Source organism: Molothrus aeneus, chromosome 14 (assembly GCF_037042795.1).
Source record: "Molothrus aeneus isolate 106 chromosome 14, BPBGC_Maene_1.0, whole genome shotgun sequence".
Lineage (NCBI taxonomy): Eukaryota > Metazoa > Chordata > Aves > Passeriformes > Icteridae > Molothrus > Molothrus aeneus.
The window spans coordinates 4,157,569-4,180,489 of NC_089659.1; the positions used below are offsets into that span (position 1 = coordinate 4,157,569).

Below are 22,921 nucleotides of genomic sequence, written 5' to 3' on the forward strand. Positions count from 1 at the left end.
CACCCCTCTCACCACCCACGGGCAGGGGAAGAAGGCTCTGCCCCCAGCACAGAAAGGAAAAGGTCAGCAGGAGCCCTGGAAGATGATGTGTATGTCCAGATAATCAAGAAAGAGACACCTAAGGAAGACGTGGAGCTCCAGAAGGGCCAGAGTGTGCTGGGGTGAGTGTGATCTGTGAGCAGCCATGGAAGAAACCTACCTGCTGAATGTGGAAGGGGTCAAAAAGAAGATTCTGCATGGAGGCCAAGGGGAGCTGCCGAAGCTGCAGGATGGGAGCAAGGTAAATTGTCTGGGTTGTTCCTCCAGAGCCCTGGGAGAGGGAGTGGGTCTGACATCCCTGCCCATTGTGGTTCACAAGGCCAGATCCAGGTCTGGGAAGAGTGAGAGCCCTCACAGCAGGGGTGCAGGAGGGGCTGGTTTGGGCTGGTTTGAATTTTCAAAATTCAAAGTTTTGAAATTTTCCCAGCCATGTTTTTCATAGTGAGAGCTGGCAATGCCCACAGCCTTACCTTGCATTGGGCCTGGGACACCTCCTGCGCCTGGCACCCTTAGAGCTCAGCAGCCCCAGTGGGTTGCTGAAATCTGCCTTTCCTGCCGTGTGCCAAGCAGCAGTGAGATGCCAATGGGTTGTTCCTGGGAGATTCTCCAGCCTCAGATCACTGTGGGTTCCACCAGGTCCTGGAGCACAGGAGCTCTCTCTGCACAGGGCTATAAAGGGGGATCCAAAGGGAGCAGTGAGCTACAGCATGGATGGATGTCAAGACATTTGACCATCTGCTTGCTGTCTCAAATGGGCAGGAAGCACAATGTCCTGCTGTGGAGGGAGAGCTGCCAGTCAGATCAGCTGGGAGCAGGCTCAGCTGGGAGCTGCCAGTCCGTGCTGAGAGCAGGCTCAACCCCACAGCTGAGGTCGGGGTGGCTGCCAAGGGGGTCTCACCACTGGGCTCTCTCTGGGCCAGTTCACCTTCCACTTCCAGACACTGAAGGACGACTTTGAGCGGACAGTGATCGATGACAGCCGGGAGGCTGGCATGCCCATGGAGATCATCGTGGGCAAGATGTTCAAGCTGGAGATCTGGGAGACGCTGCTCAGCTCCATGAGGATCGGGGAGGTGGCAGAGTTCTGGTGCGACGCCATTGTGAGTGAGGGGCCCAGAGATGCCCATTTCCCTCCTTCCTGCAGAGCCAGGACACAGAGCCACGCATCCCAGAGATGCTCTGTCCATCTTTGGTGCAAACACAGTGTGCCTCAGCACCGGGGGGCTGCCCCAGCCAAGGGGCTGAGCAGGGTGCTCCCTCCTTGCAGCACACAGGCATGTACGCCCTGGTCTCCAGGGGCATGAGGAGGATCGCAGAGGGACGGGACCCCCTGGAGGGCCAGAAGCACCGCTGTGGCATGGGCAACATGTTTGACTACCACAGCACAGGATACGAGGACCTGGACGAGCTGCAGCGGACGCCTCAGCCTCTCATCTTCATCATGGAGCTGTTCCGGGTAAGGGGATGGTGGGGATGGCTGCCAGAGAAGGAACAGCTGGGACAGCCACTCAGCTCCTCCTGCTTGGGCAGGTGGAGGACCCCTCAGCATACAAACGTGACACCTGGGCCATGAGCAAGGAGGAGAAGCTGGCAGCAGTGCCCGTGCTGCACAGCGAGGGCAACCGGCTGGTGCTGCGCAGGGAGTTCGCGCAGGCGGCCGCCAAGTACCAGGAGGCTGTCATCTGCCTCAGGAACCTGCAGGCCAAGGTAAGCAGCACCACCACCTCCCACCCCTGCCTGGGTCACACCTCAGAGCGTGCCCTGGGTGCTGGGAGGGGCTGGACACAGCCGTGAGCTGCCCTGGGTTGCTCGTGGGCAGGAGAAGCCGTGGGAGGATGGCTGGCTGAAGCTGGAGAGCCTGGTCACTCCACTGGTGCTCAACTACTGCCAGTGCCAGCTGGAGCTCGGCGAGTACTACGAGGTGCTGGAGCACACCACGGAGCTCCTCCAGAAACACAATGGTACCTGTGCCCTGCGTCCCACCCTGCTGTGCCCGTGGCTCCCAGGGACTCCATGCTCTGAATCCCCCAGCTGTGACAATGCTCATCCTGTGTCCTGCAATAGTGCCTGTGCCATCTGGATCCCTGTGTCTGTCCCATCCACCACCATCCTTCCCCTTCCCATGATGATCCCTGCACTTCCTATGCATAGCCCAGTCTCCCTGCCCTCCCTACAAGTGTGTCCATCCCACACCCCACATGTGCTTGACATCCTCTGCTCCCCAGGCTCTCCAGCTCCCGTGGCTGGTGGCCCTGAGCTGCAGGACACCCACTGAGGGCTCTTCTCTCCTGGCAGACAATGCCAAGGCCTATTTCAAGCGGGCAAAGGCCCACGCTGCTGTCTGGAACGAGAGGGAGGCGCGGGAGGACTTCCAGCGCGTGGCTCACCTCGACCCCTCCATGGCGGCCGCCGTGAAGAAGGAGCTGAAGCAGCTGGGGGAGAGGATGAGGAAGAAGCATGTGGAGGATCGGAAACGCTACCAGGGCCTCTTCCAGTCAGGCCAGGGCCTGAAGGGCCGTGAGGGGCGGGAGAGCAGGGAGGTGGGTGATGGGGCACCTCAGGGGGAGGCTGGGGACCGGGAGAGCCATGGGCAGGGGGAGCAGGGTGCTGGGACTGGGGTCACAGAACAGCCCAGGGCTCCCCAGACTGAACCAGGGACCCCCAGGGCTGCGGGTGAAGGGGCAGCACCAGCAGGAGAAGAAGCCCGGGGAGAGCCTGTAGGAGAAGAGGTGGAAGGGAGGGATCGCACAGCAGTGGGGAAGGAAGAAAACCTGGGCACCTGCAGGGCAAAGCCAGAGAGCCTGGGAATAGAGGAGGAAGAAGAGAAAGAGGAGGAGAGGGAAGAGGAGAAGAAAGAGGAAGAAAAAGAGGAGGGCAAAGAGGTAAAGGTAGAGAAAGGGGCAGAGGAAGAAGATGGAAAATTGGAGGAGGAGAAGGAAGAAAAGGAAGACAAAGTGGAGGGGGAAGAGAAGGTGGAGAGGAGAGCAGAGAAAGATGAGAAATTAAAAGAGGGTGAAGAAGTAGAGAAGGAAGAAGAAAATGAAGGAAAAGAGAGGGAGGAGGAGGCAGTAGTGAAAGGGAAAGAGGAGAAGGACAAAGAGAAAGAGTGTCTACCAGCAAAAATGGAACAGCCTGAAGCAGGGCAATGTGGGACAACAGGGGAGACAAAGGCAGCAGGGCTGCTACAGGGGTTGGAGCAAGGAGCCAGCAGAGCAGAGGGAGCTGGCAGTGAGGCCCAGGCTCAGCCGAAACCAGCTCCACATCTGGAGCCTCCCAGCGAGGGGCTGGGACCAGCTGAGGGGGCCCCAGGGCTGGAGGATAAAACATCTGGGGAGGCTCTGGAAGAGGTGAGCTGCAGGGAGCTGCAGGGAGCAGGCACTGGACAAGGAAATACTGGGGAAGGCAACAGCCCCCCAGAGAGCTCCACCCCTGGGGAAGGTGAGGAGCTGGGTGGAGGGGCAGAAATACCCCCTAAGGGGCAGAAATGCCCCTTAGCAGCCCGAGAAAGGGGTGCTGCACCCCTGGAGCAGTGCAGCAAAGAGCAGGGCAGTGCCCAGCCCTGAGCAGGGTCAGTTCTGCTTGGGGAGCAGCTGCCAGGGCACTGACAAAGAGGCACAGCACGGACAGCAGGGCTCCTGTGCCCGGAGGGGGAGCCCCGGGGCTGGGACTGGCCCAGCAGTGACACGGGGACAATGCTGTCCTCACCCTGCCCTGCACTGCCTGCCCGACTCACCGGCTCCAGCCCTTTCAGCTGGGTGCCACCGAGCTCTGCTGGCTGAGAAATAAAAGCTCTTCCCTGGCACCACGGGCTGGATTTGTTCCTGAGCGTGAGCAGCTTCCCTGAGCACATCCCACAGCTCTGCCTTGCCCTGAGCCCATGGCACAGGGATGGGGCAGCTTGTGGTGGTCAAGGAGGCTGCACTTCACCCCCCTCAAGCTCCTGGATCTCTCCTGTGTGAGTGTCCCCAAATTTCCCTGCAGGGCACCGTGTCAGGCCTTTCCCAGCACTGCCAGGCAGGGTGAGAGCCCAAGAATTGTCTGTCCTGGGCAGGCTTCACCATCAGCCAAGTCTGGGCAGGGCAGAGAGCCCGAGAGCCCCTGGCCTTACCCTGAACTTCTCTGAATCCCTACTGTGCCACAAAGGCACAGCAAACACGGGCAGCACGTGGGACACCCAGACACCTCTGGGCACTGAAAACTTGATGGAGCTGCAGGGAGAAAGGAGGGAAGAGGACTGCCTTGCCCACCCAGCATCCCACTGCTGTCTACAGCCTGTCAGGGGCTGAAGGGTTTCCTCAAGCCAAAGTTCCTGGGGAAATGAGGGACTGTCCCCACACAGCCCCTGCCCCAGCCCTCAGCAGCCACATGGCCTGCACAGACCTTGCTGGACAGGATGAAGATGGTGGCTGGGGGTCGGACACGCCTGTGCCTGGGGATCCTGGGGCACTGCTCACAGCTCCTGCTGAGCCTCAGTGGTGGGGACAGCCAGGGGGACAGTGCAGGCTGTGTCCCAGCAGCCCTGCAGGAGCAGAGCCAGCACGGCACATGGACAGACGAGCCAGAGCACTGATCCAGGCATCAGTATAAATACAAATTTATTCTCTTTCCAGAGCAGAGATGCCACAAAGCAGTGAGGACAGCAGCACCACAGTACATGGTTACCAGAGCATTAGCCAGCCTGCTCCCCTCCCTGACACCTCCTGGCTCCCAAACACAGCCCAAGCACCAACCTGGCCACCTCTGCTCCCCACACCTGCCACTGGGGCCAGCAGCTCTGTCCTCATCCTGCCCTTTTTTATCCTCCAGTGTCCCCCAAGGCTGGATACTCCTGAGCACACCCTCAGGCCAAGCCTCACTCTGCTGCTCCCCACGCTGCTGCCATCCTGCCCCTGGGATAACAGAGGGGGCCAGCGGGGTCTCACAGGCTGGCCCGGGGTCCCTGTCACCCACAGCCTGACACAGCATGTCCAAAGCCACCTAATGCCACCACACTGCCCTCCTGCCACTCAGCTGGCCGGCACAGGGGACAGCAAGGACAGCCACCCACGCTGTGCCAGTGACACGGGAGCACTCCATGCTGCACAGCCCTGGCTGAAAGGCTCACACTGCCTTGTCCTGGGGTGGGCACTGCTGCTCACCTCTGCCAGCAGCCCAGAGCCAAGCCCACAGACCTGCTCACAACCTCCCCAGACAGTTCAGCACCATGTCCTGTCCCAGCCAGCGACACCAGCCCTGGCTGTGTCCTTGCAAGCCCTGTTAAATGGGATGTTCCGCCCCTCTGTGCAGCCCTGCCCTGCCCCAAGGGCTCAAGCCTCTCATCTCTCCACACCCTGTGGCTCCAGAGCACCGGGGCCATGTCAGCCCCTGCTCTGGGTGACCCTGCAGCACCTGACTCTGCCTCTTTCTCGACATAACAAAGCACAAATCAGCCAGCCCAAGGGACCCCAGGAGCCACCAGGCCTGAGCTGCCCTGCCAGCTGGCACAGCAGCCTCCCTGCACTGCCCCATAGGGCCTGCAGCCAGGGGGTCCCTGCCTGCCCTGCTGCCCACTCACACTTGTATCACACCAGGTGGCCCCAGGGCTGGAGTGTGGCTGGAGAAACCCTCCCTGCAGGAGCTGCCAGGCATGGAGCTGGGGCTGTGCAGGACTCTGCCATGGCAAAGGCACAGATGCCCAGGACACCAGGCAGGGTGAAGGACCTGCTGTGGGTGCAGCCCTCACTGAGCTCCCTCACTGCAGCCCTGCAAGGCAATCCCAGCAACAGGGAAAGGTGCTGGTGCCCCTGGGAGCAGGAGCTGGGCTGGTCTGAAAGCGAAGGGCAGCTACACTTAAGGTATTAGAGTTTAATAGAGTGAGTCCATGAGAGTATTTAAGTACAGTATATATATATATATATATATATATATAATATATAGAAATATATGCAAATTAAACAATAAGGCTCTGTTATAAAGACCCTCTCAAATAAGGCTACTAGCTGGGCTGAAGCTCTAACATGGACTCAATCCCTACTCCATAAACCTCACAGACTCTCTCCTGGTGGTGTGTGCCTGGCTGGCTGCAGAGCCTTGGGTGGCAGAGCTCAAACCATAAGGCTGGCAGCTGGTCACTGTTAGAAAGAGTTATTCTAAAAATTGCGTGGCTCCAGGAGTGTTTTGGTGCCCATAGACCTGGAGGCTCCTGGGCAGGGATGAAGAGTGGGATGCTGAGCTCTGCATCCCCTGAGGGTGCCAGGGGAGACTGGCAGTTTTCATGGCTTCAGTTCTTCTGAACCATCCCACCCAGGCTTGGACACTGTGGCCAGTGACCCCACCAGCCTCCTGGGAGCCTACAGTCCCACTCCTGCATGGCCTATGTTCCCCTGAGATCTTCTGGAGCTGGCAAGCATCCTGCACCAGCAGCTCGGAGGGAGTCTGTGTGAGGTCTGCTGCAGCACAGGGAGCATGGCAGGGAGAGAGGGGAGGAAAGCAGCCAGGTAGCTGGTTAGGAAAAGCCTCTGGCTCACAGGAGGTGTTAGATAAGGGAGGTCATACCTGTAAGAGAAATAGACAGGTCAGGAAAACAGGACCCAGAGCCAGCTGGTTAGAAGGAAGCTGCTGCAGAGCCAGGAGGGTCCTGCTCAGGGATGGCAGAAAGTGGGCAAGGGTCTGCATGGGCAGAGCACCACCTCATGTTAGTGCTGGCACCAAGCAATGGCTCCCTCTGGCAGCCTGGGCAAGAGACCAAGTGCTGCCCCTGCACTGGAGCACAGAGGGAAGGAGCAGAATGACCAAAACCAAAACCCACACATGCCCCAGTCCCCATCCCTGCTGGGAAGAGCCATCCCCGAGCAGCCAGGAGAGCCTGCACCGTTGCTTCCATCTCACCAGGCTCCTGGGGCCTCGACCTCTCCTGCAGAGGGGTCTGACAGGGATGAAGGCAGGAGGGGGCTCAAAGCTGTCACTGCAGGTGGTGCTGGCAGTCTGTCCATCCTCACGGTGGGGTGCAGGTCCTGAGCAGGGCAGGAGGCTGCCCTGCAGCTCATCACAGGGATCTGTTTGGTCTGTGCTCTTGGCAGCTCTCATGGCCTCTCCTTGCAGGTGTGAAGCCTCCTCCACCTCCTCCTCCTCCTCCATTCCCAGGCCACACACCCATCCCAGCAGCACTGCAGCAGCAAAGCTCGTGGCTGAAGCACTACAGGTCATCAGCTGTTGCAGGGAAGCTGGGACTGGGGCAGGGCTCTGTGGAAAGCCTCACCTGAGGGAGCAGTGAGAAGTGAGAGAGGAGGATTTCACTCAAGTACCTCGGGAGCTGGGGAAGGCGCTCCGCAGCTTCTCCATGATGTCTTCCAGGCACATGCTGACCTCCTGGGTTTTGGCTTCCACCTCATCTGCAGTGGCAAGGAGGGCAGGGGGGTAGGAAAAGGCTCTCTGGACACACACCTGGCTGCCAGCATCTCTGCAGGATGGCAGGGTGCAGGAACAAGGCAGCAGGGCCAGGAGCTCAGCCCAAGCTCACAGCTCACCTGCAGTTTCAGTGTCAGGGGTGTTGTGCTCTTTCTCCTTTGCCTGGCTGCCTTCTGACTGATGTGGAGATGAAGCCAAGGAGGAGGCTGCTGAACCATTGCCTTCTGACTCTGCTGGAGGCTGGAATGAGAAGAGTTGTTATGAGAAGGTTGTCATGACCCTCTGCACTTGGCTTCCCTTTCTCTGCCCATCCCCTTTATGCCACTGTCCCAGCTCTGCTGTGGCAAAGCCCACCCCATCCCTGCTCTGAGCACACCTGCAGCAGCAGCTCCCTCAGCCTGTGCAGCTGGGATTCCAGCTGCTTGTTGTGGTCCTCCAGGATCTGCATCCGTGTCTCCAGGCGGCTCTTGTGCTGCCGGAGGATCCGCGCCTCTGCCAGCAGCTCCTCGTTCCGTGGGTCCTGCACTGACTCGGGAGAGCCTGAGGCCAAGGTTGGGGACTCCACTGCCTCATCATGCTGCCACTTCAAACGTCTCAGCTCTCCCTGGAGGATCCTGCAGGACAGCCCAGGTCAGCATCCCCTCAATCCTGCCTGGAAACCCCTGGGAGCTGCACATCAGACAAAGCTTTGCCTGTCGGCCAGGATGCTGCACTGCAGGGTGGCCTGTGTGAGGTTCTACCCCACACAGGGGGTTCACAGACATGCAACCACTTCCTAAGAGGCTGAAAACAAGGGCAGGGAAAGCATCACCTCCCCCTGAGCTGGTGTGCCCTGCTTAGAGCCTCACCCTGGTCCAGAGCAGCAATACCACTGTTCATGAGGGGCTCAGGGACAAGAAAAACAGAGTGCCCTGGGCTCACTTCAACCTTTTTGGGGTTCAGGAGGGAACAGGTTCTCTGGATGTTGGAAGGGATGTTTTGGGGAACAGAGTAATCTCCCTTCATTGGAGAGCACACCCTCAGTGATTTGTAGTGCTCAGCTTAGCCCTCCTCCAAACCTGCCCTCTCAGCACCTGCAATCCCCAGCTCCAGACCCAGCAGCATCCCCTGCCTCCACTCTGAGCTCTGCAAGGCTTCCCCAGTCCCTTCCTCCTCCCAAGCCATAACCCCCACTTTCAGAGCTGCCCATGCCTGTACCTGTTTTCATCCTCCAGGTGGGCCAGGACTCTCTCCAGCTCTCCCTTGTCATCCATGTTGAGGCCTGCTGGACCCTGCTGGCTGCCCCCAGGCTCTCTGTCCGTGATGGGGCTGGAGTGGCGCAGCAGGTACTGGTCCTCATCCCTGTTCCAGCAGGGGGAGAAACACCTCATTAGGAGAATCAGGGGATTTGTGTGCCCTCGGGGAAGGAGGCAGCTTCACGGGGGAGCTCCTGGCTGCTCCAGGCCTAGAGCTCAGAAGGGGCTCAGCATCCCTGATGTTTGTTGTTGGGAGATTGTGGTGTTTGTGAGGGTCTCCAGGATGAGGTGAGAGATGAGAATTTGACTCCATGTTCTCAGAAGGCTGATATGATATTACATTTATTGTATTATATTTATTATAATATTATTCTATTCTATTATACTATATATTAATAAAAGAACGCTATACTAAAACTATACCAAAGAAATGGAGGAAAGAATACATCAGAAGGCTTAGCAAGAATGATAATGAAAGCTCATGACTGACTCCCCAGAGTCCAACAGAGCTAGACTGTGATTGGTCATTAATTAAAAACAATTCACATGTTTAGATAACCAATCTCCAAAGCATATTCCAAAGAAACAAAACATTTAAAAAATGAGGCTTCTCCTCTTCCTAGGAGAAGAAATCCTAGCAAAGAGATTTTTCAGAAAAGATCATAGTAACAGGGATGCCCAAGAGCCTCTCACTCAATGGGACTGGGAAGGAAAGCATTTCTGCACCCTGGCTAGGCATGGATAGAGCCACAGGAGTGAGCCCTGACCCATCAGGAGGTGAGGAGAAGGGAAAAGAGAACTCACAGGCTGTCATCAGGGGACAGGCTATCACTGAAGAAGGAACAGTTCTGGCTTTCCATCTCTGCAAGCCTGGAGGGAAGAGAAAAAGGTGGACACATGGTCAGAGACACCCTAAATGTCTGCTCAGCTACTTGCAGCAGGCCCTCCAAGACCCCTCTCTGCAGGGTCTCCCCCCTGGCCTGCACCAATCTGTCCTGTCCTTCTGCACAGGCTCTGGAGAGCTTTGCCTTTTTAAAAACCAAAATACACTGCTGCTCTGGGTGTAAGTCTCTAGAATAAAGAGCTGCTGCTGTGCAGTTGGCTCAGGTCCTCTCTCACAAGCAAAGGAACGGGATGTAAGAATTCCAGCTCCAGCCCAGGAGCTGAGCTACAAGTACAGGCTCCCTGTACCCCCTGGGTCCCCACAGCGAGGGCAGAGGCACCACAAAGCACAAGGCAGCAGCAGTGGGAGCTGGCAAACAGCTCTGGTGAGGACACAGAGCAGAACAACTGAGGGCTGTGCTTGCTGAGAACCCATCCAGCAGCTCACCGTGGGCAGAGCAGGACAGCACATGGAGGCTGCTGCACTCTGCTGTCAAATGCACGGTCTTTGCTGCTCCAGCCATATCCCAGGCAGGTTTGCCTGGCTGTGCAGGGTGCTGGGGCAGGTGGAGGGGTCTGTGACCATCTGTGTGCCCCAAAGCCCCCCCCCACCCATCAGGGCCATGCCCTGTGCCCCAGCAGGACAGCAGAGCCCTGGGGGTACCTGCTGGCAAAGTGCTCGATCCTGGAGTGAGTGTCAGCGTGGGGTAACATCGGGGAGGAGGCTGGGCTGCAAGAGATGCACACTGGTCAGCAGGCTTGGCACAGACTGATCCCTCCTGGCTGAGAGGAGCCAGGGACGGGCTGGACAGAGACTGAAATCTCTGTTCCTTCAAGAACAACATGGCAGATCAGCCCCAGATCAAGTGCTCCTCCAGCCCTCCCCCAGGAGCCCTGTGTGAGCTGAGATGCTCCTTGCATCCACAGAAGCCATGTCTCATTCTGGGCCCAAAGACATGAGCCAGGGCCCAGCAACTCACGTCTCAGAGCAGTCAGCCTCGAGCACAGACTGCACAGGCAGGTAACCCCTCTGTGGGTGCTTGCTGAAGTACTGCTTGGACCTAAACTTGTTCTTCAGTGTCGTGGCAAAGTCCCTCATGTTCTCACTGGATGTGGTCTGCAGAGACACAAATGTGACACAGTGCCTGTTTAATGGAAAGTGGGGGACCACAGCTCAGCACCCACAATAAGATATAAGATATCACCCCAGGCTGGGCATGAGCTCCATGGGAGAAGAGGCAGATAAAACTGAGAAAGCAAGGAGGGCACACAGCAGCTATGTGAGCCTGTTGTGGGGCCTGGCACAGGCCACACTGGGCACTGGGGCCATGTATCCTGCTCACCATGAGCCCCAGTGCAGGGACACAGGCAGAGTCCAACGTGCAGAGGGTACAAAACTACACAAGGGATCCACTTGTGGGGCTGCACCAGCCCAAACATCACAAGGCTGCTGCCATCGTGGGCCCTGCTCTGTGCCAGGGCCCTCCCAGCCCAGCCCAGCTCCTTACTGGTGTGTAGTACTCCATGATGGGGTAGTGCAGCTTGTTGCCCTTGCTGGCTCGCCCCGTGAGGAAGCAGGTCTGGCAGATATCCACATTGAACTGCTTCAGGCTCCGATACCTGCAGAGGTCAAGAGGCCACAAGGAAGCACTGGAAGTTTGAAAACACGTGTTTAAAGCCCAGGAAGAGGTCAGTAGGAGGGGACAGAGGTGGCCTGTGTTGCTCTAACACCCCAGTGAACCCACAGTGCTGGTGGCTCAAGTCCCCAGGAAAGCATTCTGCTCCTTCCCCTTAGCTGGCACCTGCTCTGCCCTGTCATGAACACTGCTGGCTGCAGACCTTCAGCTCTCCCAAGAGCACAGAGCAGCTCAGCTCTGTCCTGCAGGACAGCACGCACTGCCCTTGGGGCCGGGGTCCCCTGTCACAGCCCTTACCTGAAGCCCTTGATGGGGCACTGGCGGCACACAGAGCACTTGGTCTGGTGCTTCACCTGCTCGGCCATGGTGACCCGGTGCAGCACCGCCAGCCACACCATGGACTGGGGCTCCAGGTTGGCCCACTCCAGGAACTGGGACACCTCAATGGCAGACTTCCCATTGCTCTGGGGAGGGAGAGGAAGGGGCTGCTCAGAGCTGGGGCCTGGCTGCCATGGGGTGCCGGTCCCCGGCCACCACAGGAGCCTGTCCCCAGCACAGACAGGGCCAGGGCCATCACCCCACACTCACAAAGCGGAAGCAACTGCGGATGCTGGGCTCCACATTGCTGCCCCCAAACGCTGCCACCTCCCCCAGCTGGCGAGGGACCTGGATGGCCTCGTGGAGCAGGACCCCGAGGTGCCGCTGGTCACACAGGCCCCCGGCATTGGCCACCTGGCTGAAGAGATCTGTGGGGACACAGACACAGCTGAGAGCCCAGCAGGCACGGGGAGCAACCCCACTGACCTCCCCCAGCACAGACACACAGCTGACAGCCCAGCAGGAACGGGGAGCAGGGTGTGGGGTACACCAGGGACCCCACTGCCCATCCCCAGCACAAGGAGCAGGGTGTGGGGCACAGCAGGGACCCCACTGCCCATCCCCAGCACAAGGAGCAGGGTGTGGGGCACAGCAGGGACCCCACTGCCCATCCCCAGCACAAGGAGCAGGGTGTGGGGCACAGCAGGGACCCCACTGCCCATCCCCAGCACAAGGAGCAGGGTGTGGGGTACACCAGGGACGCCACTGACCTCCCCCAGCACAAGGAGCAGGGTGTGGGGCACACCAGGGACCCCGCTGCCCATCCCCAGCACAGAGCTCAAATACAAGGAGAAATCTGAGCTATGATTAAATGACTTTTATCAGTGGCCTTCCAGCTCCTAATAACCAGTTTAGTGTCTTCTTCAGACATACATCAACTATTAAACAGCACCAGCTAGCCTGTCCTCTATGAATCAGCCTAATCCCTTCATTTACCCACTTGGTGCTCCCTATGCTACACAAGATTCCCCTCCACAATATTCCATGGTTAAAATGCAGTGAGGAAAGCAATTTGCCTGAAACCTACTTCCCTCCACCCATGCACCCCGGGTATTTTCCTTCTGGAAAGCACTGGATAACTTTCCTGTGTGCCTTCTCTGCACTGCTCCTCACAGTGCCATGCAAGCAAGATCACTGCAGCACCAGGCAGTGTACAGCAACACCTCCTAATTTCAGTGGCGTAGGCCTGGGGAGGGAGGGAGAGGTGATGATGCAAGCAGCTTAGTCACTGCAGGAAAGCTGTTACTTTGCTCTTCCTGGGCAAGGAAGGTCTGAGCCAGGAAACAAAACCACTCCTGTCTTCCCGAGGTGAATTCACAGCAGGTTCTAGGGGAGGCAGACAAGGGACTCACACTGGAACTTCTCCTTGACCTCTGTCCCGCACAGACACGCGATGCCCGTCTTGAAGGAGAGAGCCCTCATCTTCCCACTGCGGCCACTGCAGGACGAGAGATTGCACAGCTCTGCAAATGCTCCAGAGTGGGTTTTTTTGGCAGGGGGGTCATCAAGGCAAGCACACACGAGGCAGCCTCCCTCACTGCCAGCTGGAAGAGCAGCACGGGGTATTGTATTTGCAGGGAGGAATGATGCATCTGAATCCATGCTCTCAGAAGGCTAATTTATTATTTTATGATACTATATTGTATTAAGGAATACTATACTGTAGTAAAGAATACAGAATATACTTACAGAATGCTAAATAATAATGATAATAATGAAAACTCGTGACTCTCTCCAGAGTCCCAGCTTGGCACTGATTGGCCAATGAGTGAAAATAACTCACACCAGAAACCAATGAAACAACCACCTGTGGCTAAACAATCTCCAAACACATTCCAAAAGAGCAAAACACAGGAGAAGCAAATGAGATAGTAATTGTTTCCCTTTTTCTCTGAGGCTTCTCAGCTTCCCAGGAGAAAAATCTCGAGCAAAGGGATTTTTCAGAGAATGCAAATGCCACATGGGGGTTTCCTCCCAGGCCTGGCAGCCCCACAGCTTGGGGGATAGGAGGGACCTACTCTCCAAACACATTCCAAAGCAGCAAAACACAGGAGAAGCAAATGAGATAGTAATTGTTTCCCTTTTTCTCTGAGGCTTCTCAGCTTCCCAGGAGAAAAATCTCAGGCAAAGGGATTTTTCAGAGAACGCAAATGCCACACAGGGGGTTCCTCCCAGGCCTGGCAGCTCAGGGCGAGGGAGAGGTACCTGTCAAAGACGTTCAGCAGCCAGTTGAGGCTCATGTCCACGCAGAGGGGCACGTTGACCAGGATGCCGCGCTCCTCCTCCAGGCGCTCGTAGAGCGCGGTCAGGCAGTGGATCACCTCCACCACGTCCATCGCCCGCTCGCTGGGCTGCAGGTCGTGCTCGTTGAAGATTTCCAAAGCCGTGCCCAAGGTGATCATGTCCACTTCACAGACAGCACAGAGGGACCAGAGGGAAAGAGGGGAAATGAGAGAGGTGAGAAGCAAGAGGAGAGAGATGCTGTCCTGCCCTAACCTGGGGCAGTGTTAGTCTCACTGTGCTGGGAAAGATGCTGGTAAGGATGGGTGCAGCTCCAAGAATTTCTCTCCTGCCTGTAAACTTCTCCCAAAATACCACATCTCCACCTTGAGCCACCATTCTCTGTGACCCCCCTTCCTCATTTCTGTGTCCAGCTGTGGCCATGAAAATGCCCCCCATGGAAGGCTCTGTGCAGAGCCCAGTGCTGGCCTCTCTGCATGGGCCGGGTCCCTGTGGGGCTGGTGTGGGGGCACAGACCCACATAGACCCTACAAGCAACTGCCCAGAGATAGATCAGTCCTGTCTCCAGCTCTGACAGGGTGAGGGAATTAAGGCACAAACGCAAAACAGGGCTAGGACAGTGTGAGATGCCCTGGCTGCCCTGCTTTCAGATTTCTGCTGCAGGTTGTATGTGCTACTGTGTTAGCAACCAGCAATACTTCTTTCCTGAAAGTCTTTCCATCTTTGAGACCTTTTTATATTCACAGTACCCAGAGGACTGTGTGCCTTTTCCACACTGTAACTTTACTCTGTGGATAAATCCTCCCTTCTCCTGTCAAAGCTGCTACACTCACACTGGGAAGCCCCAGTTTCCATGCCAGGGAGTATCACTCCTGCCCACCCTCGTGTCCACACTGCCCACGACTGCATATGGCTCTGATCTATCCCTCACTGCCTCTTTCCTACACAGCCACTCCACCAAACTTCTCGTGATGGGAAAGCTGCCTTGGCAATCTCCTTGCCCTTTTCTCAAGTATATCTTGAATAAAGAGCACTTATTCAAGTCAGTTCTGGAGTGGAAAGAAGGCGACAGTGCGGCATGTGAGATGCAAGAGATGCACAACCAAGGATGCACAAGCAGCACACAGGAGAGTTCTACTTTGCTCTTCATCGTTGTTTCCTCTCCACACCTTGCCTGCTGCTGCATGGACACTTCAACAGGGTGGCAAAACTTTCTTCCATTTGCATTACACCATCCCTGAATGTCCCTGGGTACAGGACAGCCTGATCACCACGGTGTTATGAAAATACTTCCCAGCCAGGGTTTGACCCCCTTGAGAACCCAAACTCCTCTTCCCCTGACTCACTGCCTCCTTCCAGCCCTTTCACAGGTCTGCCTGGGCCCCACTGCTGCTCCCATTCATGAACAATTAATTCAGGAGGATTATTTCCCCCAGACTGCTGCTGCTTAATTTTGATAGAGCCTTAGGTGAGGCTTTATCAAAAGCTCTGAGCAGCCAAGGATGCTGTATCTATCAGATTCCCACCTGCCTGCTTGCCAGTTCCACCAGAATCTCCTCAGCAGTTTCCAGGGAGCACCTGCCTCTTGGAGAGATACTTGAACTCCTGTTGTATCATGTTCACCTGGCTATGAATCCTCCAGTTTTCATCAAGAGTGTAGAAGTCAGGTTTATTTGCTCCCTTCCTCCTCTTTTAGCAGTGCAGCCCCCTCTGTCCCTGCCAGTGAGGCTGGTTTCATCTCTCAGTTACATCCACACCTCCTCCATGCTCCTTTGGAGCTGCTGGTGAGCTCCTGCCTGATCCTACAGCTTTGTAACCCTGAGCTGGACCACTTTGTTCTCACATCCCTTTGGACATCACCTGCCCTTGGGCCATCTCCACCCCAAGCTGTACAAAAGGCGCTGACACAGACTGGTGCATTTGCTCAGATTCCCAGGCTGATCTCCCTGGTTTCTCCCCTCAGCTACCCATCCCCTGGTGCCTCCTGCCTTTGATGTGCTGATAAAAGCTTGTGTTAGTTTAAGCCTTCACCGAGGGAGAGGCAGCAGGAGGGGAGCCCTTCCCACACTCACATCTCAGGGCTTTCTGCACCCGCCGCAGCTTCATGGCCGTGCGGTACGCCGAGAACTTGATGTTGTTCAAATCCGCTGCAGAGACACAGGAAAACAAGAATAAACCACAACATCCTCATCTCCAGGGCAGGAAGCAGCAGTTGCAGCTCTCAGAGCCCAGCAGAGCACGTGCAGGACAGTGAGGAGCAGAGCCTGGCAGGGGTCACACCCCAGTGCTTCGGGGGACCCCGTGGCACGGAGGGGAGCAGGTGGCCTGGGGGGATCTCACATGCACCCCACGCTGCCAAAAGGCAAATACTGCTCAAAGGGTTCTGTGACAGCCTCCTTACCCAGTGTCTGGTACAGCTCTGTCATCTTTGGGTGGTCCCAGCACGTGGTCTGGGCCTGGTGGCTGGAAGCAAAATAGATGGAGACCAAGAGTCAATGTGCTAACCAAAAGCTGCAGTGAGAGATTAAAAAAAGGACCTGGCCAGCACTGGGAGCAAGTGTTTCAGTGTCTGCAGACACTGCTGCATCCCCCTGAGCACTCTCCCCAGCCACAGCAGCAGGAAGGATGCCCACAGCAGGATATCCCCACTTGCTGCCAGCCCTCCCCTTCCAGCTGGGGTTTCCCCTCATCTTGGGCATCCCAGCAGGCAGGGAAAGCCTGGATCTGCCAGGCTGAAGAAGCCCTGCTTCACTGGAGGTGAGTTCTCCCTCCCATCTCCTAATTGCCCAATTCCTGATCACTCCAGGCCAGAGAAGGCCTCGGGCTGTGTCTGGGGACACTCACTTGATGTAGTATGGCACTTTGTTGGGGGAAATGGCTCGCTCCCAGGGGACCTGGACAGAGGCTGCAAGGAGAGAAACACGTGTCAGATCAACACCAAATGCTCTCTAAGCTGCTGCTGTTTCTGATGCCAGCCCTGGCACAGCAGGACTGTGCCAACAGGTGGATGCCTTTGAAAAGGCTGCATCCTCCCAGATCACCAGCTGGAGATGGTGCAGGCAAGGAGATGCTGCCTATAAAAAAGGTCCAACTGCTGGTCTTGTTAGAGACATCTTGCCTCTCAAGCCAAGGACTTTGTATCTGGCTGAGCTCAGAACTCAGGAAGAGACATTTCCTGATGTTTTTGATGATGCCCAAAGCAACCTTGTGGTGACCAGTGGGCAGGGCTCATAGCAGATGGGATTTGGGCACACAGACACAGCACTGCCTGTTATGACCAGGCTCAGACACCCAAAGCATCTGTTGTTCCTGCTTTGTGTGCAGCTGCAGTATCTTGGGAAGATGAGGATTCATCCCCTCCCAGCTGCCTGCCACCCTGTGTTATACAGAGGATGGAAGCCATGGCAGGACCCTCGGATATTTTCCTTTTTCACAGGTAGTGTATCAATTCCAGCAGCTGGAAAAGTCATTCTTCCTTTCAGGTAGGAGTGTGCAGTCTGCAGAGAAGCACAGGCCAGTGAATCCCACTGACATCCAGAGACCCTGCAGGGCTCAGCATTTCCAAGGATGGAGCCCAGGCTCTGGAGCACAACCTGCCTGCCCAGCCTTGGCAGGCCTGAGAGCTGTCAGCCAACAGCTCTGATCTGTAAAAACAGCATCCCTCTGCCTCACCACATGAATGAAAACCTCCTGAAAAGGCACATTTTTAGCCTCCAAATAACCAACAGGGGATATGAGGGACTGCCTTTTCTGTTGTCTTGCTCTGAGACTGACACAGTCCCAGTGTCCCTTGGGAGCTGCTGTGAGTGTCACAGCTCTGTGCTCTGAAGGGAAACCACACTCAGAACCACCCTCAGTCCCACAAGGTGAGACCAGTGCCAGCTTTGGAGATGCCCCTGCTTTGGTCCCAGAAGGTGAGGCAGCACAATGCCAGCTTTGGAGATGCCTCCTGCTTCAGCTCCTGTGTACCAGGCACCAGCCTGGGCACTTTTCCAGCCTCGTGCGTGGCTCTGGGCTCAGCAACAGGACTTTGCACCCTGTTTTGCTGTGCCACAGCCCAGGCTGCTCTGCAGAGGCAGCCTCATGGCAGAAACCAGGGGATGCACTCACGTACAGGAGAGGAAGTGCTGGGAGCCTGGTCCAAAGTCCCGGTGGGCATCTTGGAGCTGCTTCAGGCGTTCATTTATGGAGGCCTGGAGAATTGAAAAATAATTCACTGCCAGTCCAACGGGCATTTTGGATTGATGACCCGTTCAGGAAGGCTTGTGGGTGGACTCAGACATGCCCCAGCACACAGATGCTCTTCCTTCCTCTCCTATCCTGGTGTTTGTGTCCTCCTCCAGCCTGCTAAACCCTCTACACCTCCTGCTGCTGGGGCAGCACAGCCACATCTCCAGCTCACCTGCATCCATTCTCTCACAGACATCAAAGCAGTCACAGATGGTACTGACCCTCTCCACCAACACATCCTGACTCTCCCTTTGTTCCTCACACTGCCTTTTCCTGACCAAGATCTCTGCAGATTTACCAGGCTCTTTCCTCACACTGAACTGATGCTCTTCTCTCCCAGGAGCACCAGCTATAACATCCTGCTGTGCCAAACCTTACTTTATCCTCCTTGAAGGTCAGCAGTGAGAGCCCTTCCCAGCACCCTCCTGCCCATGGTTTATTTGCAGTGCTTGCTCCTGACTCCCTCCCACCTGCAGCTGCTTCCAGCGGGTGTTGATCTGCTCCAGGGTGCGGGAACTCTCCATGCACAGGTGCACATCTGAGATGGCCAGCTGGTGTGCAAGGTCATTGACCACTTTCACCCCATCCTTCATGGGGGACAGCTCCTCTTTGAACAGCTGGAGTCCAGCGGGGATGGGGACACAGCCACAGAGCAGGGGAAGAAGGAAAAGAAGCAGGTGAGCAGCCAGGACTTGGATCTGATTCCTTTGCTACAAGCTAGGGTGGGCTAGTGACTGCCAAGCCACTGCTGACCAACCCTGCCACAGGGTACCTTAGCAGGGGAAAAAATATCCAACCAAGCTAACTAGGCTGCAGATTACTCCTGATAAATGAAATTATATTTAATGATTAAATTAAATTTAATGATAAATGAAATGGGGGGCTGCAGATTACTCCAGATGAATTCAATGGGGGGCTGCAGACTACTCCTGATAGATCAAATGGGGGGCTGCAGATTACTCCTGATAAATGAAATGGGGGGCTGCAGACTACTCCTGATAGATTAAATGGGGGACTGCAGATTACTCCTGATAAATGAAAAGGGAACAATGACTCAACTATGCTGAGCCACTGTACCTGTGTCAGGTCCGTGCCATGACAAGGTGCTCAGGACACTGCTGGCCAAAACCCCCCTCACAAAGCAGAGGAGCTGTGGGAAGGAGCCTTTGGGCCTGAGATCCCAGGTAATGAGGCTGCCTTGGACTGAGCAGTCCATGGAGCAGCTCTACCAAGGCTGGAGCCAGCTCAGAGCCAGAAGTACCTTGGTGGACTGGATGTGCTCGGGCAAGGAGTCGATGAAGAGGTCCCCGATGGGCTCCCAGGTCTCCCGCACGCTCTCAGCCTGGTCCAGGGTGGTGCTGAGCTCCTCCATGGCCCCTTTGATCTCCAGCAGCTGCTCCAGGGTGCGCTCGATGTGGCGGTGCTGGTCCACGCAGCGAGCTGTGAGCTTCTCCCAGAGCTCGCTGGCCACGTTGGCCTGCTTCCACACAAAGCGGCTGATGTTCTGGATGCGGTGCCGCGGAGACACATCTGGGAGGGACAGCAGGAGCAAAAATGAGAGCCCAACCCAGAAGAGAGAGAAGCGAGGAGTGGAGGGAGGGCAAGGAAAATAGAGATAAAAATATCTAGGGAAAACTGGGCAAAGGGAAGGAAAACAAGTAATAGTAGTATCCATAGTATCCATCTCTGCACCAGCTCCTCCTCTCTATCCTTACAGGCTGTGCTGCCTTTTAAAAAGCTAGCCCAGAGCACATCTGGTGCTGCCTCATGAGGTGCCCCCATCATGGACTGCACCAGGAGCCTCTGCCTTCTCCTGGGACAGCAACGCTGCTCTGTGCCAGTCTGACCCTTGGGCAAAGGACTGGGCACAGCCTGGGCACGGTGGTGCAGGGCAGAGCACTGGTGTGCTGCTCTGTGCCACCACAGCCTCCTCCACTCCACCCTCTCTGGGCCAGCCCAGGAGGAGCTGTGAAACCAGAGAACAAAAAGGGGGCAGCTCCACAGACCTTTGCTTTCCAAAGTTGGTTCTTCTAATTCCTCAAATGGGTGCTGGGAAAGGAAAGCCTGTGCTGACTCCAGGACAGAGTAAATGTATGGCCCCCGAGACTTCACTTCTTCCATGAAAGCCTGGAGAGCAGAGCACAGAGATGAGACAGCAGGCTGAGCCAGAAAGCTGTGCCCTGGCTGCCCCCTTGCCAAATGCTGCAGAGATTTATTCATCCCAAGGCCCAAACCTCCCTGGAGGCACAGAGAGAAGTCAGTGTTAAGAGAAATATTTTTGCAGTTCAGGGAAGGAATGACCACCTGGCAGAAGGTGGCTCCTGCAGAGGTTTGGCCGGCAGCTTTGCTGGAGTGGGGAGGCAGAACAGCAAGCCCAGAATGGTGTGTTGAGCCAGGGCTGCACAAGAGGAGCTGCTTTATTTATGGTGCTTTCACAGGCACTGCTTGGAGATACTCTTCACTCGTGCAGTGAGAGCATGGCCACACTAACAATCCTTCCAGCAGCTGCTCAGCAACAGGTCCAGCTGCTGCAGCAGCAAGGAGAGGAACAGCAGGATGCCCCACAGCAGCACATCTGCCAGGGAAGACTTCAGAGGCACGCTGGTCTAGCATGTCCTCTCCTCCCCTCCACTGCAGCTCCCACACCAGTGCTGTCTGCTGGATGGGCTGTTTGTGCACCCAGCAAGGATGAGGGATAGCAGCAGTAAACATCTTAATTTTGTTTTCAAGGTAAAAACAAATAAAGTCCAACAGCCACTGGCTGTTGAGTGAGAAGAAAATGCTGTGAACTTGGGAGCAGGAGACTCTGACCTGCCTGGGTGTACCCCAGTTTCAGATATGATGATGACATGTTCCTGCAGCCACAGGACTGCCCCTAGACCAGCCTTCTCAGGCTCCAGGATCCCAAAAGCAGAGGCCAGTGAGAGGTAGGACATAGGGAAGCCACTACAAAGGACAGGGTCCATCACGAGGCTGTAATTTGGATTTGCTGTCTAAAACCAGCTGGACTCTGCCTTTTCTCAGAGCAGAGATGGAGGCCCTCAGGGGCTGGCTGTGGCATGGCAGTGACATGAGGCAGGGCTGTGCACAGCCCTCAGGGCAGGAGCAGGGGAGGAGCAGGAACTCACCGCATGTGTCTCCTTCTCCTGCTGCACCAGGAGAACATCGCCCCGCAGGGGCAGCTGGGCCGACAGCTCCTCATCCTTCTGCCCCAGCCAGTCTATGATCTCCTGCAGAGGCACCTGCAGCTTCCCACTGTGGTCAGAGAAGGCCTCCAGCCGAGCCCTGGCAGGAGAGCAAGGACAGTGAGACAGACAGACAGACAGACAGGAGAGGAGCATCTTCCCTGAGGAGGGGAAGCACAGCACCATGGCTGGGTGCTGACCCCCAAGACCTCCCTAGGGACTGGCAGCACACCTTAGCATGGGCTGTGCTGATCCCCAGGGAATGGCAGCACACCTTAGCACGGGCTGTGCTGACCCCCAGGACATCCCCAGGGACTGGCAGCACACCTTAGCATGGGCTGTGCTGATCCCCAGGGACTGGCAGCACACCTTAGCACGGGCTGTGCTGACCCCCAGCCAGCAGAGAGCCTACACTGCCAGGTGGGGTGAGGCACAGAGGAACTGGGGACAAGGACCTGGAGCCATTCCTCACCCTGGAGCCCAGAGTAGAGGACAGCCATTCTGTGTTTGCCTGTGGGTCAGAACTGCTCTGGCTAGCAAGGGGGGCTTGGAATGGCATTTACATGTCTGGGCAGCTTCCAGGAGCCTTGGATTAAGGCGGGAGACAATTAACACGCCCCAGTTAAGCTCTCTGTCATGCTGGAGCTGCAAACTCTGACAGTCTGGAAGGCATGTTCCCCTCATGCAGGGGAGAGGGCTCCCAGTGAAGGGATGGGCACAGAGGAGGTGCAGGCAAAGCCATGGGGCAAAATGAGACAGCTGCAGAGAGGGCAGAGGATAGAGAGAGCAGCAGAAAGCAAGCAGGAGGGAAGGAGGGGAGGGAGGAAAGTTTGGGATGGGTAGAAATGGAGGAGATGCTTTCCAGCAAAGGGAGATTCAAAAGCCTGTGGACCAGAGGGGGAGCTGAGCCAAGGTCACTGTGAATTCATGTGGCTCATCAAGCAAAAAAGTTCAAAAACCTCCTGACAGTCAGAAGCAGCAGGCAGGGCTGGAAGGCCAGGCCAGCCTGGGGCTCGCTCCAGGCAGGACTCTTACCGAAGGCTGTGGGATTTTTTTTTGATCTCGTTCCAGCAAAGATTCATCTCCAGAGGGGCCTGGGGCCCGGCAGCACTGCTGGGAACCCGGGGGGTTACACACGAGGGTCCTGCACCATCCTGTGAGGCTTCAACCTGGGCAGAAACAGAACCACACTGCATCCAGAGATTGCTGCCTCGTGCTTTGGGAACTTGCCTGGGGACACCCACCCCACTCTGCCCTGACCCTGACTGGTTTTTTGACTCTCCAGGAGCTGCCCTGTTCCTTAAGTGGTCTGTTAGCAGCTCCCAGGAAACTCCTGGCTGTCTCTGCAAGAAGGATGCAGTGCCAGCTCCAGCAGCACTCAGAGCAAAGGTTGAAGGGAGGGTTTACTGCACATCTCCTGTTCTCCTCAGCTATCCAGCAATGAGCTTATCTTGCTGAGAGCTGTTAAGCCAGAGCTGGTCCTTATGTGTCACAGTGCCTGCAGGGCTAATGATGATTTTTCCCATGTTACACAGAGCTGCTGTGCTTCGAGAGGAGGCTGATCCTGCTGTTCCTAGGGACCAAGGGGATCTGCCAACATCCTTTATGCCATCCCCAGTGCTGGCACTTGCCACCTGCTCCTCTACAGAGGCTCCAGGATATTCCCTGCCTGCATGGCAAATCTGAGAAGCCACTTCTCCTCCACAGA

The 22,921-nt window shown here is 56.4% G+C and overlaps 2 protein-coding genes across 2 annotated transcripts in view; one reads left to right on the plus strand and one right to left on the minus strand.

The window, feature by feature from the left end:
- The first annotated feature begins 184 nt into the window (after window positions 1-184).
- On the plus strand, window positions 185-4,871 carry LOC136562780 (aryl-hydrocarbon-interacting protein-like 1). Its single transcript, XM_066559787.1, has 7 exons — window positions 185-280; window positions 960-1,139; window positions 1,307-1,495; window positions 1,570-1,746; window positions 1,859-2,000; window positions 2,335-3,477; window positions 4,846-4,871. The coding sequence occupies exons 1-7, from the start codon at window positions 185-187 to the stop codon at window positions 4,869-4,871; spliced, it is 1,953 nt and encodes a 650-aa protein (XP_066415884.1).
- The window catches only part of DRP2 (dystrophin related protein 2), a 31,496-nt gene continuing 13,192 nt past the window's right edge, over window positions 4,618-22,921 (minus strand). The window contains exons 3-24 of the mRNA XM_066559508.1: window positions 22,249-22,382; window positions 21,157-21,313; window positions 20,035-20,155; window positions 19,290-19,558; window positions 18,499-18,645; window positions 17,913-17,991; window positions 16,643-16,703; window positions 16,200-16,261; window positions 15,871-15,945; window positions 13,763-13,964; window positions 12,910-12,995; window positions 11,768-11,925; window positions 11,477-11,643; window positions 11,051-11,162; window positions 10,523-10,659; window positions 10,207-10,272; window positions 9,465-9,530; window positions 8,623-8,766; window positions 7,802-8,039; window positions 7,545-7,665; window positions 7,323-7,409; window positions 4,618-6,573 (exon numbers count right to left, since the gene is read on the minus strand). Of these exons, the coding sequence (XP_066415605.1) occupies window positions 6,554-6,573; window positions 7,323-7,409; window positions 7,545-7,665; window positions 7,802-8,039; window positions 8,623-8,766; window positions 9,465-9,530; window positions 10,207-10,272; window positions 10,523-10,659; window positions 11,051-11,162; window positions 11,477-11,643; window positions 11,768-11,925; window positions 12,910-12,995; window positions 13,763-13,964; window positions 15,871-15,945; window positions 16,200-16,261; window positions 16,643-16,703; window positions 17,913-17,991; window positions 18,499-18,645; window positions 19,290-19,558; window positions 20,035-20,155; window positions 21,157-21,313; window positions 22,249-22,382 (2,709 nt within the window). The 3' untranslated portion in view covers window positions 4,618-6,553. The remainder of the gene's footprint in view (window positions 6,574-7,322; window positions 7,410-7,544; window positions 7,666-7,801; window positions 8,040-8,622; window positions 8,767-9,464; window positions 9,531-10,206; window positions 10,273-10,522; window positions 10,660-11,050; window positions 11,163-11,476; window positions 11,644-11,767; window positions 11,926-12,909; window positions 12,996-13,762; window positions 13,965-15,870; window positions 15,946-16,199; window positions 16,262-16,642; window positions 16,704-17,912; window positions 17,992-18,498; window positions 18,646-19,289; window positions 19,559-20,034; window positions 20,156-21,156; window positions 21,314-22,248; window positions 22,383-22,921) is intronic.

What these genes read in the sequence shown, in the direction of transcription:
- LOC136562780 (XM_066559787.1), top strand. Translation starts at nt 185, where the DNA reads ATGGAAGAAACCTACCTGCTGAATGTGGAAGGGGTCAAAAAGAAGATT. An exon ending in AGCTGCAGGATGGGAGCAAG is followed by an intron (nt 281 to 959) that starts GTAAATTGTCTG and finishes TCTCTGGGCCAG; the next exon opens with TTCACCTTCCACTTCCAGAC. An exon ending in TCATCATGGAGCTGTTCCGG is followed by an intron (nt 1,496 to 1,569) that starts GTAAGGGGATGG and finishes CTGCTTGGGCAG; the next exon opens with GTGGAGGACCCCTCAGCATA.